The sequence below is a fragment of the Henckelia pumila genome, chromosome 4 (assembly GCF_033568475.1).
Source record: "Henckelia pumila isolate YLH828 chromosome 4, ASM3356847v2, whole genome shotgun sequence".
NCBI lineage: Eukaryota > Viridiplantae > Streptophyta > Magnoliopsida > Lamiales > Gesneriaceae > Henckelia > Henckelia pumila.
The window spans coordinates 205967425-205983580 of NC_133123.1; the positions used below are offsets into that span (position 1 = coordinate 205967425).

Consider the following 16156-nt stretch of genomic DNA (forward strand, 5'->3'; position numbering starts at 1 on the left):
GCTTTTATGTCTCGAATTTTAAAAGGATTGCTTGGATTATTTGAGGGAGAATCGAGGGTTTTGAGAAAAAAAGATGGCTAGAGACCAAGGAGAAGGGAGAAGAAGCAATCTTGGCACGAAGACGGACGAGGCGACTTCCGGGGACGGAGAAGCATCATCTACCTTAGTTTTTATTCCTTTCTTTCTCCTGATTTTTTAATAATGTTCAAGAACATGCGTTGTTTGATTATTTTTTTCGTTATGAACTAATTTCTTTGACTAGAGGGACGACGTAGCTCAACTTGAAACCAATTTTTTGATATTTTTATTGATATATTAGAATTCTTCAATGGTTTATTTGTGTGTTTCCTGAATTGATTGCGTTCAATAACTGATCACTAGTTGAATTGTTATATTTATTTGAAATCTAACACTCGGGAGAGGCGATTTTGAATAGGACCGTAGGAAAATACGTCTTTGGTGTTTATAGAGTTCGAGAGGCCTATAACTCCATTGAAGTCGTTAGAAGAATTTTTGTGCTAATTACCGAATTTGATATCTAAACTTTGATAGGAATATTGAGTTTGATATTAGATACAAATTTCTACTTGTGACTTGGAAAAATGAATAGAAAATAATTGAATTCTTGGTAAGTAAACTAGAAGAATTTACGATATAGATTTCTTTAGGAATTAAACTGATTGATAGTCAAGACTCAAGTGAAATCGAACCTCTAGAATTTGTCTCTCATTTAACTTTCGTCTTGCGAACTCTTCGTTGATTAATTTTATTCATTGCAATTTTTAGTTAATCAAATTCAAACCATCATCGTAGCTCTAAATAAGATTAATATTTCATTAGTTACAAATATTTAATATAATATCATTTTATTCATTCTCTGTGGGTTCGACTTGAACTTAATTCTTATATTAAAACTTGACATCGTACACTTGCGAGCAAAAAAATACGCAACAACATATATGATATGAGTGTGTTGGTGTGTTATTTATTTATCATTTTGGATTAAAACCTGACTCCATTTGAATTAAATCTATTTCAACACCAATGTGTAGTTTAATTTAAATATATATATTTTAATAACGATTGAAAATATAATATTTGTAATATAGAATTATGAACTCACGTTTTAATAATTTGGCACAATAGGTTCTTACACAAATTTTGCGAACGTCGTTGTTTTGAGCTGAACCTTTATTAGTCATAAGGAGAAGTATAGAGTAATGCTAATGAATAATTTTTGTAAATATTTATTTATAAACAAATCAAAATTTTACCTTTAAAACATGTACTTCTAAGTTTCAGAAAGCTATAACCGATTTATCCATATCCAAATCTTGTAAAAATATTTATTCGTTAATTGCAAGATTATCTCATAAAATAACTATTATAGTTTTTAACTTTTATGAGGAGGAAAAATAGTTAAATTTTTTAATTTCACTTTTACATATATGATATATGTGCGTGTTGGTGTGTTCTTTATTTATTATTTGGATAATCTTAAATTCACTTGAGTTGATTTATTTCAATACCGGTGTGTAATTTAATTAGTATATATATATATATAATAACGTTTACCAATATGATATTTTAATATATTTATGAACTCATGATATAATTATTTAGTTCAATAGGTTCTTACTCAAATTAAAATACATAAGATTTTTGTTGAAAAAATGTATTCATTAGATGTACAAACAAATAACAAACAAAGTATTTTGGTGTTCAATCTTTTAGGAAACTGGATTATTATTTTAATTAAGATTTTTTGTAATTTTGTTCACTTTATCTACAAGAAAATAAATACCAAAGAATTTTGGTATTTCAATCTTTTTGGAAACTGAATTTTTATCTAATATGCACACATTTTATCAATTTTGACTTTATCATAATAATTGATTTTACAAAAACATCCTCACAGATTTTATCAAGTGTGTACAAACCAAGGACAAAGTTGAAAATATACAATCAAAAATTTTGACTTTGGTTCACACTTTTATAATTGGTAGGTATTGATATAGATATAAATATATATTTCTAGTAACTAAATCTTGAAAAGTATGCAATCATTTTTTTAATACATTAAATAGAGATAAGATAGGAAATTTGTACAAAATTTATTTTTCCAATTATTATTTTTTAATCCGTGTAAAAAAAATAGGACTATATAATCGAGATTAAATATTTTTTTTTTGGAATTTTAAAAATAAAAAAATAATAATACCAAACACATTACCTTATATTTAAGTTATTTAAAATTAAAATTTAAATTTAAAATAAGTTCACACGCTCCATAAGCGTGTAAGCTGTTTTTTAATATTATCTTTGTCTTCCTAAATTAATATTATTTTTACGCAATTCATTAAAGCAATTGATTCTTGAATCAAACCGCCAATCTTCCTTCGCGGGCAATTTCTTGATCGGATTCGTCTCCTCTCTCCATCAAATCTGACGATTCTAAGAACCCAAATCCGATTATTGTATTGTTCGATCGCATCTCTCTCGTGTGCATAAACAGAATTTTAATTAATTAATTAATTTACTTTTTTGTGATTTACCTTTATTGATGTGTATATAATTGTTGGCCTGGCTAACTGTGGGTATGATTTTTCTTTTTTGATAGGGATTGTTTTTTTGGCAGATAAAGGGAAGAAACCATTAGGATGATGGGAATTAAGGGAACGCATATTCTTGATCGAGTAAGAATTTTCTCTACTTGTGTTTTTCAGTTGTTTGAGCGCTGTAATCAATCATTTGAAATGAATAATCAACCGTGTTGAATCGAATCGATGAATAATTAGATCAAAGGGGCATCTATGAGAATTATACTTCAAATTCCAGATCAAGGTTGTCAAGATTCATCCTTTATATATGTGTATGTATATATATATATATACACACATGCTAGTAGAGGAGATATATATATACATGCTAGTAGCCTCCTCTGTTGATTGTAATATCTCTGGTGTTGGAACAACGGAATCCGGATATCTCCGCATATCTTATTGTGCACTTTGGGTATAAACACTCATGGTTTTGCTTTTGGAATCACCCAAAAGGCTCATTCCATATATATATTAACCTTTGATCTTCCAACGTGGGACTTTGGTTGAATACCCAACATTCCACTTTGGTTGAATACCCAACAATCCTCTCCTCAAACGAAGTCTTACCATTTTTCACATGGTCCAAGCCTCCCCTCAATCCGTCTCCAATCGAGACCACTCCCCTTCACTGCGTTGAGGCACACGTCTTACATGAATTACCAGGAACATCATCCACTTCGAGAGCTTATTCACGTATTTTTTACCGGGAGCCCTCAAACTCCTTTCGTTTAAGTCTCCGAGAATTCCACCCACATTGGCTCGATCAGACCATGTCTCTGATACCATTTGTTGGAACAACGGAATCTGGATATCTTCACAATGGTATGATATTGTCCACTTTGGGTATAAATCCTCATGGTTTTGCTTTTGGAATCACTCAAAAGACCTCGGGATATCATTTCATATATTAACCTATGATCTTTCTTTGATCTTCCAATGTGAAACTTTGGTTGAATACCCAACATATGAGATTTGTTTGATGAATCCATGACCCCCAGGGAGGGGTGGTTGGAATGGGGGACAAATGGACATGTCGAAAATTTTAAGATTTCATGAAAACATTAATTATTGCTCCATTGGATTGTATAAATGGCCCCTTTGATCCGTTGTCCGTCCCCTTTTCAGAGCTCACAGTTATGCCTTACTAATATAATCTGAGATGAAAGAGTGTGTGTATGTCTTGAAACTCAAAAGTTTTGAAGGAATAATGTTGTATTGTTGTGTATATATGAGAATATATAAGTTCATTGAATAATTTTAAGGAATGGAGAACCACCACTTTCTACTTGTAGAAGCTCAGATCTTAGTTTTACAAAGTCTCTTGGTTCTCCACCTTGATATATGGCTTGTTTTCGAGGAAGACATAACATCTTACGTCAAGATTATGTACTTGATTGATGGCTTCTTTCTTGATAATGACAAATTTTACAAGGCAAGTGTTCATGACATTCTCTGGGAAAATTGTATAGTTATGATCTATATATAATGGTCACGGTCTTGTGTAAAACAATGAGAAGTCATAACTCATGTGACGCCCGAGGCTGATAAAAGGGCGGAGAGTGATCGCTGGTGTCGAGAGGTTGCACGGACAATGAGCGGCTCCTGGCAGGCTTCTATGCGAAGTGAGACATGAATGAACTCATCCCGTACCGGAATGAGAGGTATTCTGAGAATGTGTAGGTATGTGACTGCACAGACTTAAAAGATTTGATAGGTACTACTCAAATCAAAAAGGTGAATCTTCTTTTCGGGAGCTCATCACATAAGAATTTCAAAGTTAAGCGTGCTCGACTTGGGGCAATTATAGGATGAACGACCCTGCGAAGTTTTCGGGCAATTATAGGATGAGTGACCCCTGTGAAGTTTCCCTGGGTGCGTAAGCACACTGGAAAGACGAGATACAAACGACTCGAGCTGTCTCGAAAAATATTTGACTCGTATTTGAAATCAAATTCAAGTCCGAATTATTTTGTTTCATATTTCGCTAACAACTCACCATTGTTGGTATTATATTAACATAATATAGTTATATTTTTTGAGTCTTTGTTTTCGAGCAATAGTTCGAATAGCAAACATGCTCGACCTCAAACTTGAGTTCTAATTTGAGCAAAAAAATTATATAAGTATTCGAGCTTCGACTCAAATTAGAGCTAGAATAAAATATTCGGCTCAATTCAGTTTGTATAGATTACTTTGAAGTGATAGCTCCTCACTTAGATTACTTGCATGTTTTGTGCCAAATAGGATGTTCGTGATATGCCTGATGAAAAGAGAAGGTAAGAATTGAATTTGTTGTACTCGCTTTAATTTGTTCATTATTATGCGAATATCCAGCTTTTTTTTACCTACATTTTTTTTAATACTCCCAAAGGGGTAAACGAAAAAGAGCGGTCAGAAATGATAGTCATAATCAAGTTGAATTCATACCATCTGTTATGGAGCGTGCACTAGAAGTTCAATCAAATCTTGATACACATTTCCCTAGCTTCATAAAGCCAATGATTCGATCAAATGTCACAGGAGGCTTCTGGCTGGTAGGTTGAAAGTACTCCAAGTTCAAATTGTAAGTGATATTGAGGTCTTATTTTACAAATAAACTTGTTCTATCCATACAGTCTCTTCCGAAGTTGTTCTGCGACTGGTATTTGCCAAGCCATGACTCAAGTATTACATTAGTCAATGAGAATGGTGAAGATTACTACACGAAATATCTGCCTTATAGGAGGGGGTTTAGTGCTGGATGGAAGGGGTTCTCGATTGCTCATGACTTGGAAGAGGGAGACATACTGGTTTTTCATTTGGTGGGAGCCTGCAGAATGAAGGTAAATGCTCTACTTTTTCTTTTCTTTTTTCGAAATCGAACTTCATTCAAGGATTGATTCTCTCTACATGTTGAAGTCTATTATTTCTTTCTACAGAAATTTTAGTTTACTTTCTTACAGGTGTATATGGTGAGAGTAAACCATTTCAGTGCAGCGGATGCCGCTCTCAGCCTTCTGCATTTACAAGCTCATGCAGGATCAATACACTACAGATAACAGGTTCTTTTTTCTCTATCAATGCAATAGCAATTATTGGGAACACTCGGAATATTATTTTTTTAAATTTTTAAATATTTGTTTATTACTAAAAAGTGTCTCCTCGGGAAGATCTCTTCCCAAATAGAATACAATGAAGTATAAAATTGTTAAATATGCTGCCTCCCTTGGTTTTTTTTTTGGTCTTGTTTCTTTTGTCCGAATCCACCAAAGATTGCTTATTTGATACTGATGCTCTTCTAGATGGCTCATGTGGCGAATAAGACATATATCATGCATATTAAAATTTATCTAATCTTTGATAAAAAAAAAATCTATCTAATCTAAGCAAAAATAAAGGAAAATGACAAGCTTCTTTCCTCCCATTTTTGAAATTGAATTTCGTTTTGTCTTATTTTTCTCGTTTTTTTTGTTTAGATTTATTTTAATGTGTGTAATATAGGTTTATTCTCGTTAGAGGAGCTACGTAAAAAAACATCAGTATCAAATAAGCAAATATTCGATGATTATTGGCTTTTGGGAAAAAAAAAAAAAGAAGAAGAAGAAGAAGAAAAGGACTAAAGAATCAAGTTAGTGGATGAAACCAAAAAATGATAAGGAATAGGACTAAAACCCAAAATAGGTCAATTTACCAGACTAAAATTGTGATTTTTTCTTAAAATGCAGAGAACACGAAGTAGGAGTACATAGAATTTCAACTGATAAAAGAAAAGATTAAGGCATGTTCATCGGAGATGTAATCTAACCATTTGAATCTGGCGTGCAAGCTTTTTACAGAAGGCTAGTGATGAATCATGCTCAGATTATTTACAAAGATCTTACCATGGTTTGGAAGGTAAAAATTAACATATTAATAAGCAATATTTTGTTCTATTACCATTCTTCTCACATTTATCTGCATCTTTTTTCACCTCTGAAAGGTTATGAGGATTCAAGCATGTTGGTTGGTTGAATATATAGGTACTCTCTGGTGCACAAATTTTATCAAACTTTCTTGTGAATCCCATAAATATTTGAAGCTACTAGAGAACAAAGAGTTGGATTAAATGACGAGATAAGTTAACTAAAGGATTCCTGTTTATAGGATAAATCTTTGATGAAATGTCTGGAGACTAAATAAATATCACTTGTATCGAAAAAGGAGAAGATTTGTTCTGAGTTCAAAGAAGATGATGGTGCTACGAGTGAGGACTGTTGTTTCATACTTTCTCGCTGCGCCGTAGAGCATCCGCCCTCTAGATGATGGAGGTATAGCATGACAGGTTGTCTGTTTTAGGTTGCATCCTTTTACTTGTTCATTCTATGAGCATTTATAGAACAATTTAGATGTGAAAGCTTCATCTTGTTAGTCCCTATATCTTGTCTTCATGTTTTTATATATACTGCTTTGTGAGATCATTTAAATTTGGATTTGTTCCTTGGGAAATGCCCGAGTTGTGTGGTTAAGGTATTTATCCACCTTTGGCATATTGTATCGAGACTATTGTAACTTTCATGGGTTATTTCGACGTTGTGTGCATCCTCTATTGGTGTATGTATATATGGATTAAGATCAATATCACAAGTCCTCAAGCTTTTGTTGATTTTGGCATGATATAAAATGAGATACACCTTCGTATTAGTTTCATTTCCTTAACCAAAGATGAAGACCTAATATCTATTAGGGTTAATTGCATACATTATTTCTGTGAAATCACAAGATTGCTGAAAACCTCTCATATCTGATAACTCTAGGGCTGGGATACCGTACCAAAATACCGAATTATCGAGATACCGTACCGAAATTTTTTCGATATACAGTTTCTCAACTAATCTTGATCCCTATTTATAAAGGGGAGTGCTAGTTGATCCCTATTTATAAAGGAGAGTGCAACGGTAGAACGATTCAAAAATCTTCGTACAAAAAAAAGTCGTTGCCTTGTATTTTCTCAACGTTAATAATTTTTGACATTCGTACTAAAAGTTTGCGTCTGCAATAATTTGTTTTGTTTCAGCGTACAAAAACTTTATCTGGAGGTTGTTGGCTTCAAATATTTTTCCCCCTCGATGGATTGTCTTTGAGGTAGACTGATTTTACTCTATCAGCTCCAGTCGAGCTTACTTGGTTTTCTTGACTGGTTCAGTTCAGTCTTGGTAATTTAGTTCAGTTGAGCTTCCACCAGTTAAGCTTATCTTTATTTAAAGTTCTCTATCAGTTCTGCTCTTGATTGGTTGACTTCAGTTGAGATCAACTGGTTCTTATATCTAGTTAGGTTCGTCCAGTTGATCTACTTGACAAACTCAATTGAGCTTGATCTAGTTGTGAGAGTTCAGTCGAGTAATTTATCCAGTTGTGAGAACTCATTTAGTTCAATTTTTCATATCAGTTCAATTCAATTGCTCATATCAGTTGAATAATTCGGTTCTGTCTGGTTTTGCCTATAGATATTTTGTTTAACACCAAAACTCAATAATTGATTTTCAACACAAAATTATTACGACTTCTACTTAAAAAGCACTTTTAAAAATCAACTTAAAAAACCATTTTAAAAGAAAAATATTTTTGTATCAAAACACGCTCTTAATCTCTTAATTAGGGGAAAACCTTATTTACTTGAGATAAGGAGATGAAACCAACAATTTTAAAAGTAAAGGTGTCAAAACGGGCCAGTAGGGTGGGTCGGCTCACAACCCATCGCAACCCACCATGAGGAGAGGCGGGACGGGGTAGGTCGGCCCATCTTTTAGGCATGTTGGGAAAACATCAACCCAACCCATCTATTTTATGTGACGAAACGGGCCAACCCAGCGGGCCTACGTGTAATTTAACGGATTTTGGCGGGCCAACCTGCAATCCACCAACCCACCATTAGACGAGATGGAGCGAGAAATTGTCAACTCAACCCACCTATTTTGTATGGCGGGACGGAACAACCCGACGGGCCTAGCTCATTTTGACACTTCTATTTAATAGCAAAAAAATATATGATATTATCTTTCAATTAGTGAAAATACTACAAATCAATAAATCATATCACACTCCAAAAAATATTGATCACACTCCACCTTATAAATGCAAGTTATAATTAGACAATTTGTCCTTAAACTAACTTTACTTACATTCTAAATTTTTGATTTACTTTCAAGAAACACTTAACTACAATATTTTTGTGTATCAACAACTAAAATAAAATATTTTAAAAAACTATCAAATTTTTTTATCATAGCTAAATGAAATATAGAATATAAAAAAAATATTTTAATCTAAAAATGTGATATTATACATATTTTATATCAACTTTTAATATGGCACAAAATATTAATAAACCGTAAAATCATTAAAAAAAATATTGATATATAAAACATTTTAATTTACCATAAACTTATTAAAATTTAAAACTTAGAAAATACAAATTATGATAAAATTTGAGATTAAAAATAATAACGTATGTATATTATTTTTTATAATATTTAATAAATTTATCAAATGATCATCAACGTTGTATTTATAACATAATTTACTATTTTAACTCTATCAATTTTATGTAAATAAATAATAAATATTAAATTATATTATAAATATATCTATTATTTATTTAATGAAGAGTGTTATTTGAAAAATATTTCAACTATAAATTTTAGGGTAAATTCGCATTCAGTACCTAAACCCAAACACATATGCATGTTCAGTCCGCTGTCAGAAAAATATTTGTTTGAACTCCCTGGGCCCACATTTTTTTCTCGGATGAAAATGAGTATAAAACATTGAAAATAAGGTACGAATAGATGATATTCCAGTACAAAACATTGAAAATCTGGTATAAAAACCAAGATTTTGAGTATAAAATTAACATGAATATTTTTATTAATAAGAAAAATATGTCATTAATATTAATATTTTTAGTATTCAAAAATCATATATTTGTACCAGATCTAACACATTTCGTACTCAAAAAATATATATTAGTGCTCTATTTCTGATATTTTGTACCCATTTTCATCAAAACATACAATTTGTCATTAATGTCAATATTTATCTATATATTTGAGTACTCAAAAATCATACATTTATGCCAGATTTTTAATGTTTTGTACTGGAATATCATGTATTCGTACCTTATTTTTAATGTTTTGTACTGATTTTCATCCGAGAAAAAAATATGGGCCCAAGGAGTTTAAACAAATATTTTTCTGACGGGGGACTGAACATGTATATTTGTTTGGGTTTAGGTACTGAATAATACTTTGCCGTAAATTTTATCAATGATATATTATTTTAAATTTTTATTAGCAATATATCATTTATAAAATATTACGATTCATTAACATATTAAAACATTGGAATCTAAGCAACATTACTTGTTTTAAATAATCGTAAATAAATAAAATAATACATTAATTAAAATTTAAAAAACCAATAATTAGCTAAGTAAATCATACTTTTAATTTATTGTTATATGGATGTACTTCGAATTTTGAATAATGCCAGCAATAACAACAACAACAGCAACGAACAAGTTGATGCGAGATAATCTCTCTATCCGCAAGATAAAATTGCCTGTTAATAGTGCTCAACATTGGCGGTAATCGTCTCTAAGATACAACGACTAACGATCGTGATATAGCAGCACTACAAATATCACGAACTTCAGCGAACGAAAATATGAAAAACTTTCTTTTGAGAGAGAGAGAGAGAATTCGCAGAGAAAGCAGAAATCTGATGTTTTTACGTTATCAGATGTTCCAGATTCATTTCTCTGCGTTATATCAATCATCTATATAGCCTAAGACTCCAAATAACACGTCTTATGACCTAAGGATGCAACCCATGACAGAAAAAGCCTAAAAAGAGTCATGACTTTTCGGACTGCAGGCATCGCGCTCGAGCGATAAGTTTTTACCGCTCGGGCGCAAAATGTTTTGATGAGCATTTTTGAAGTTGCGCTCGGGTGATAAAATTTAACCGCTCGGGCGCCCAACTTTTGCCAAGCTTTCTGTTCCACTTATTTGACATTGCGCCCGAGGGGTGAAATTCTACCGCTCGGGCGGATACTCTTGGCCAAACCTACTATCTCGCAGGCGAGGGGCTACGCTCGGGCGGTAATTTATTGCAGCTCGAGCGCTCACAATAAAATAATAATAAATATTATTTTAGCTAGATTTTATCCAAAAATAATAATATGCTTATAAGACCCCACCTCGTTTGTTGGTCGGTCGCACGTATGTTTGTTCCATCGATTAGTGTCTTGCCCCTCTACAAAACATTCGGTGCCCTAAGGGCCCAATCTCATAATCCAAAGTTAGATTATATAAGGTGAGCAATACATTTGAGTTATTCCAATGTGGGAAAACTTCCCTCCAATTTATTCACCAAAATTCAAATAAGTCTTTCAAGCTCATTCAATCTACAATTCATTCAACTAATTTTTTCAACATTTTTGTCTTGAGTTTTTATTTATTTCAGGATATATACAAATTATATGATAATTTTGAATGATTAATATTTTACTTAACAGTTTAGGAATTAAGACTATTGATTAATTTACTAAAAATAAGAGCAATCAAATAAAGGGTACAATTGTCAACTAATATACAAAACAAAAAATGGAGTCTATTTAATAAAAAATGGAGTGTAAATATCGGTTTCCATAGACAAATGATCAATTATAAAACCAAAGGTTATAAAATGAGAGCGAAACGTTCAAATAAATTGCATAGTTAAATTACATTAATCAGAATTATAATTTAAGTTCATAATTAAATCTGTTTTACTATTTTTATATGACATCAAAAAATATATATATATATATATATATATATATTATCGAGACTAATTTTCATGATTAGAGAACATTTGACCAAATTTTTAAGTTTCTTCATGCTTATAAGTTCTTAAATTTTGTTTTTAAAAAATATTTAAAAACAACTTATAAACTGACCCAAAAAACACATCCAACTTTTTTTAAAAAAAGTTGGATACTCGCGAAATCTAATTATTTGAATGTTTTAAAAACCAATACGTGCGAAACACTTGTTTTTGCATTATCACACCAAAATGAAAATTACTTCAAATATTTTATTAGCATTTAATGATAGGACTTATTTTTATAATTTAAATAATATAAAATTAAGTATTTCAAAAGGTTTTAAAAAATAAAAGGGAAAATGTGGAAGCAAAAATAATTTGTACAATATAAAATATAGGTTTACATGTGGATGCACATGCTACATACTAGTGAAGACGAGGGCATGGACTCCGATCAAGCATCGAGTCGAGGGTCCGTGCAATTTCTACAGATGTGACAATATTAACACAAGAATGGCATAGATGTCGTGCCACATCCGTGCTTACATCGAGAAACGATTTTTCAAACATGACTCAAAAACTCAAAAAAAAAATTTAGATCATTTTAAATTTCAATCATTACTTATTTTATTCTCATTAGTGAATTTAAACAAATTAGAATAAATTCAACCAGTAATTTTTTTAAAAAAAAAACGTGCGACGCACGGCCGTCTTGCTAATAAATAAAAGTGAATTAATCACACCTACAAATACCATACATGTCGAAGTTAAATTTCAATTCATCATTAACATTTCACTCTAAATCAACCGTCCACGTATTTTTCGTGTCGTAATTGCTGACTCGAGCGTGAAGTGAAAAGATTAAAAAGTAATTGTACAAACCAAACCAAATCAAGTAAAAATAGTAATTTCTGAATATAACATAAACATTAGCACTATCCTGGGATTTTAGGACAGTTTGGGCTAGGGATGATGTTTCTTGAGCGACTGTCTGCGTGGCCCACCTTTTGCTGTCTTTGCTGGAACCTGCTCCTGTCTCTCTCGCCACAAATTGAAATATGTACATACATGTATAAATATTATTTCTTGTGTGCCCCACAAACTTCAAATATTACTGAGCTTTTTCTTTTTCTGAAACACACCACACTCATGGGAACATAAAAACTCGGAGAAAAAACTGGATAGGATCGAGACACAACACTGTGTAGCTTCCGAGGTTGGTTTACATCTAAGGTTTTTCTTCACTGTTATTTGGTTCTTTGTTGTTTTTGGCTGTATTTGCTTTTTGATGTATGCGGGCTGCTGTTTCTTGGCAGGAAAAGAAAATGAAGAAGAGAAATGTTCTGCAGTTGGAAAGCAGGGAAAAGGGTATTGCGGAAAAGGCTAAAAGTCTTAAATACAAGGATTTACATGTGAGAATTTAGCACCCCCTTTTGGTTTTGGTCTTCCTGCTTTATATTTTGTTTTGTGTATCAGATATGTTGGAAAATGGGCTGGTGTGCTGTTGTTTCACCTGATTTCTTTGTGTTTTTTTTTGTGGGTTCTGTCAATTTTCTAGGATCTCACCATAGGTTGTTGCAATTTTCTTGGTTCTGTGGGATTACTAAAATGCGACTGTTCCGGAATTCTGAATGTTTGAATTTGTAGCTCTTATCAAGAACAAGAACCTGTGCTCTAGTTCATCAATCTGTAGATGAAATTGCTTACGATTTGATATATTTTGTTGATGAATTTTCGCACGATCTGTGCACAATTTCATAGAGTTTGTAGATGTATTGCGCACGATTTGCCCACGATTTGATGTTGATATATCTTGTAGATGAATTGCACGCATCACATTGGTGTGGATTTGATATATTTTGCATTTATTGTCATCGGGTTTGATGTCACTAGTTGTTCCGGCGATTTGATTAGATATACTCCGTAATGCTCAGGATATGTTACTCAAATTAATGGACTTGACTTTCACTCAACTTTCTTGAATTATCCTTGTATAATATGTTTCCCTTATGATATGATTCTGCAGACGAAATGCATGTGAATGTTGTGGAATGAAGCATTTATCTTCGGCATTTCAGCTGAAATGCCGTACAAAAACCCAAGAATGTTATTAATTTTGCTGTGAATTCATTCCACGGTTGTAACAATTCTAATTTCAGTGAATTATGCATATGACTAATAACCAGAAAGTTGAAGTTTTATACATCTGAATGATGATAATTATCATTGGCATGAGTAGTTCAGGCCTTTCTAATATTTGTATGCTACTTTTGTTGCTCCGCGAAGTTTCTTGGGAGATGGTGATAATTAGTTTGATGGAATTCATCCGCTTGTCTGATGTAAAAACGAACATGATCAAGTGTGCTGATGATAATCCACGCTACTGATTAAATTTTTTTTTTTATCAATTGTTGAGCAGGCATGCTCAGATGATTCCAAGAAATCAGGAAGGTAACACTTCTTTCTAACTGAGTTTTACTACCTTCAAATCTGAAGGTGAAAGATTTTCATAACTCTGTAATGTATGACAGAATTGTACGAAAGAGGACCGGATACAGAGACATGTATGAGGATGTTGAAGCTATGTTTTCTGTTATGGAGCGAGCAGAAAGAGTTCTGTCACAGTTGGAAAACAAGCATCCGCACTTTTTAAAGTGTATGCAGATGTCAAATGTTTCTCATGGATTTTGGCTGGTAAGCTTTCAAGAATTTGTCCCTGTTTGTACAACAAATCTGAGCAAGCTACGTGGAGGAGCACTTTGTGCTAATGTTTCTTATGGCAGATTCTTCCAAAACTGTTCTGCAGCCTTCATTTACCCAACCGTGATAGCTCTATTGTGTTGGTGGATGAGTGGGGAAACGAGTACAAAACATCTTATCTTATTGGGAGGCATGGTCTGAGTGCCGGATGGAGGGGATTTTCTGTATCTCACAGATTACTAAAAGGCGACATATTAATTTTCCATTTGATCGAACCGTGCAAACTAAAGGTAATTTGCTTCACCTTGTTTCGAGATAAAAGCTGATTATGAAAGTATGAATGCTGTTCCCAAGATTTGTAGTATATATCAATTTTCACTTGATAAAATTGTTTTTATGTTTAGGTTGGACGTTAACTTGGTCGTTTCATGGAACATTGTGTTTTAGGTGCACATAGTGAGAGTAAATGGAGCAGATATCATAGGTGCAGCTCTATGTCTAATGAAATGGAATACTTCGGATGGCGAACTGGATTCTGGTTATGTTTCTTATCTCTTCTGACGTCACATACATTTTACGAGCATGTAATCGACCTATACTTATCAGCACTCTATGTTCAGCTGAAGATCCTGCGAAGAAAGAAAAGAAGAAAAGTAGAAAACCAAAATACGTGGAGCCATTTTTTATCCATTCTTCCACACCATCAAAGCGTCTAAAGGCACAAAACGAACCAAACTCTGCCATTGAGCCTGCCGCTGATCATTGTGGAAGTAACAACGATGAAGGGTTTAGTCCAAAAGCTCTTGAAGGTGTGTAAGAAACATTTATGTAGGTTCGAATATATGTTTATAGAAACGCCCGACCATCGTCTTTAATTTGGTAATCATTTGTTTTTGGTAGGATCTGAAATCTGTGATCAGCTTCAACATAGTGATCTGTGCTACTCCAAGGCTTCATTTTTTAAAGATGGTCCTTGTGGGGGTATCGCTTGTACGTAGACCCTCGTGATGACGATGTTTTTTGGCTAAAACTCGGGGATTTCCCTGCATCTCGAGACGCTTGTCATACCATTTTTTTGTCGAGCATCTTTCTGTTTGGGGTGAAAGGAGGAAAACAATCATCGATGGCTCGAGAGTTTTTGACTTGATCTCAACTGGAGAGGAGTTTCAAAGCGCGATTTTGCTGTCTGAGATTGTAAAATGGTATGTATAGCACTTGAAAGATTTATTAGGAATACAAACAGCTGAGTTGAAGGGATGAATATTGAATATTTTCTTTTTAGAAGAAAATTGTAGCGATTCTGTGTTATAGATAAATATATATATATATACTAGTAAACAGCACGTGCAATGCACGTGGTGACACTTTGTTTATATATAATATATTTATTTATTATTTTTTTATAATTATCGAGATTTTCACGGCATCATAATAAAAATCATATAAACTTTAATTATTAATTATGAAAATCAACATAAATAATACAATAATATTTTTTTTCACTTTTAGTCATGTTAATGGTGAATTTGTATTTTCAATCCTATAACTTGAATGTTTTCATTTTTAGTCATATTATGATGCATTTTCATTTTGAATCATGTCACTTGTATATTGTTTTTATTTTGATCATTTAACTCCCATGTTTTTTTGGGTTATGTACTTATGTTGTGGTATATATATTTTCATTTATAGTCATTTAACTTTTATATTATTTTTATTTTTTGTCATTTAACTTGTATTATATCCCTATATATTTTTATATGACCTTAATTATAGTGTAAATAAAATGGCAAATTTTTTATTTCACAATGATAAAACTTTACTTTTTTATTCAAACTTTTAGATAGGTAATAGATAATAGATAGATAGATTTCACAATGATAAAATTTTACCATTTTTATTCACATTTTTATGTAGGTAATAGATTTAATTTATACTCCTACATTAATTTCGTAAATATATGTTTTTAACTTTAACTTTTAATATTATTACAGAAAATTTTAGTTTTTAGTTTTGTTCTTTTTAAGATT

General features: G+C 32.2%; 2 protein-coding genes across 5 annotated transcripts; both read left to right on the forward strand.

Annotated features, from left to right (window-relative positions):
• The first annotated feature begins 2341 nt into the window (after positions 1–2341).
• Positions 2342–7186, forward strand: LOC140863200 (B3 domain-containing protein At3g19184-like). 4 transcript variants are annotated; one of them, XR_012143858.1, is made up of 9 exons: positions 2342–2477; positions 2621–2696; positions 4848–4879; positions 4975–5137; positions 5219–5425; positions 5546–5644; positions 6308–6476; positions 6562–6601; positions 6726–7186. XR_012143858.1 is itself a non-coding variant. In XM_073266447.1 (7 exons), the coding sequence occupies exons 2-6, from the start codon at positions 2661–2663 to the stop codon at positions 5639–5641; spliced, it is 534 nt and encodes a 177-aa protein (XP_073122548.1). In that variant the 5' UTR covers positions 2342–2477; positions 2621–2660; the 3' UTR covers positions 5642–5644; positions 6308–7186. The 4 variants fall into 4 exon arrangements, 1 of the variants encoding a protein (XP_073122548.1); XR_012143860.1 differs by having other exon boundaries at positions 6419–6476; XR_012143859.1 differs by having other exon boundaries at positions 2380–2482.
• A 5272-nt stretch (positions 7187–12458) lies between these two features.
• On the forward strand, positions 12459–15422 carry LOC140866792 (B3 domain-containing protein Os06g0194400-like). The gene is made up of 8 exons (XM_073271844.1): positions 12459–12642; positions 12743–12838; positions 13846–13877; positions 13958–14120; positions 14210–14416; positions 14574–14664; positions 14747–14935; positions 15027–15422. Exons 2-8 carry the CDS (start codon positions 12752–12754, stop codon positions 15122–15124), a joined length of 867 nt encoding a protein of 288 aa, XP_073127945.1. The 5' UTR covers positions 12459–12642; positions 12743–12751; the 3' UTR covers positions 15125–15422.
• Positions 15423–16156: the final 734 nt, after the last annotated feature.

Bases quoted from the DNA above. Each gene is read 5' to 3' on its own strand.
- LOC140866792 (XM_073271844.1), top strand. From the start codon at position 12,752: ATGAAGAAGAGAAATGTTCTGCAGTTGGAAAGCAGGGAAAAGGGTATT. The intron at 14,121-14,209 runs GTAAGCTTTCAA...TTCTTATGGCAG, and splicing joins TTTCTCATGGATTTTGGCTG to ATTCTTCCAAAACTGTTCTG. The intron at 14,665-14,746 runs GTTATGTTTCTT...CTCTATGTTCAG, and splicing joins GGATGGCGAACTGGATTCTG to CTGAAGATCCTGCGAAGAAA.
- LOC140863200 (XM_073266447.1), top strand. From the start codon at position 2,661: ATGATGGGAATTAAGGGAACGCATATTCTTGATCGA. The intron at 4,880-4,974 runs GTAAGAATTGAA...ATACTCCCAAAG, and splicing joins ATGCCTGATGAAAAGAGAAG to GGGTAAACGAAAAAGAGCGG. The intron at 5,426-5,545 runs GTAAATGCTCTA...ACTTTCTTACAG, and splicing joins TGGGAGCCTGCAGAATGAAG to GTGTATATGGTGAGAGTAAA.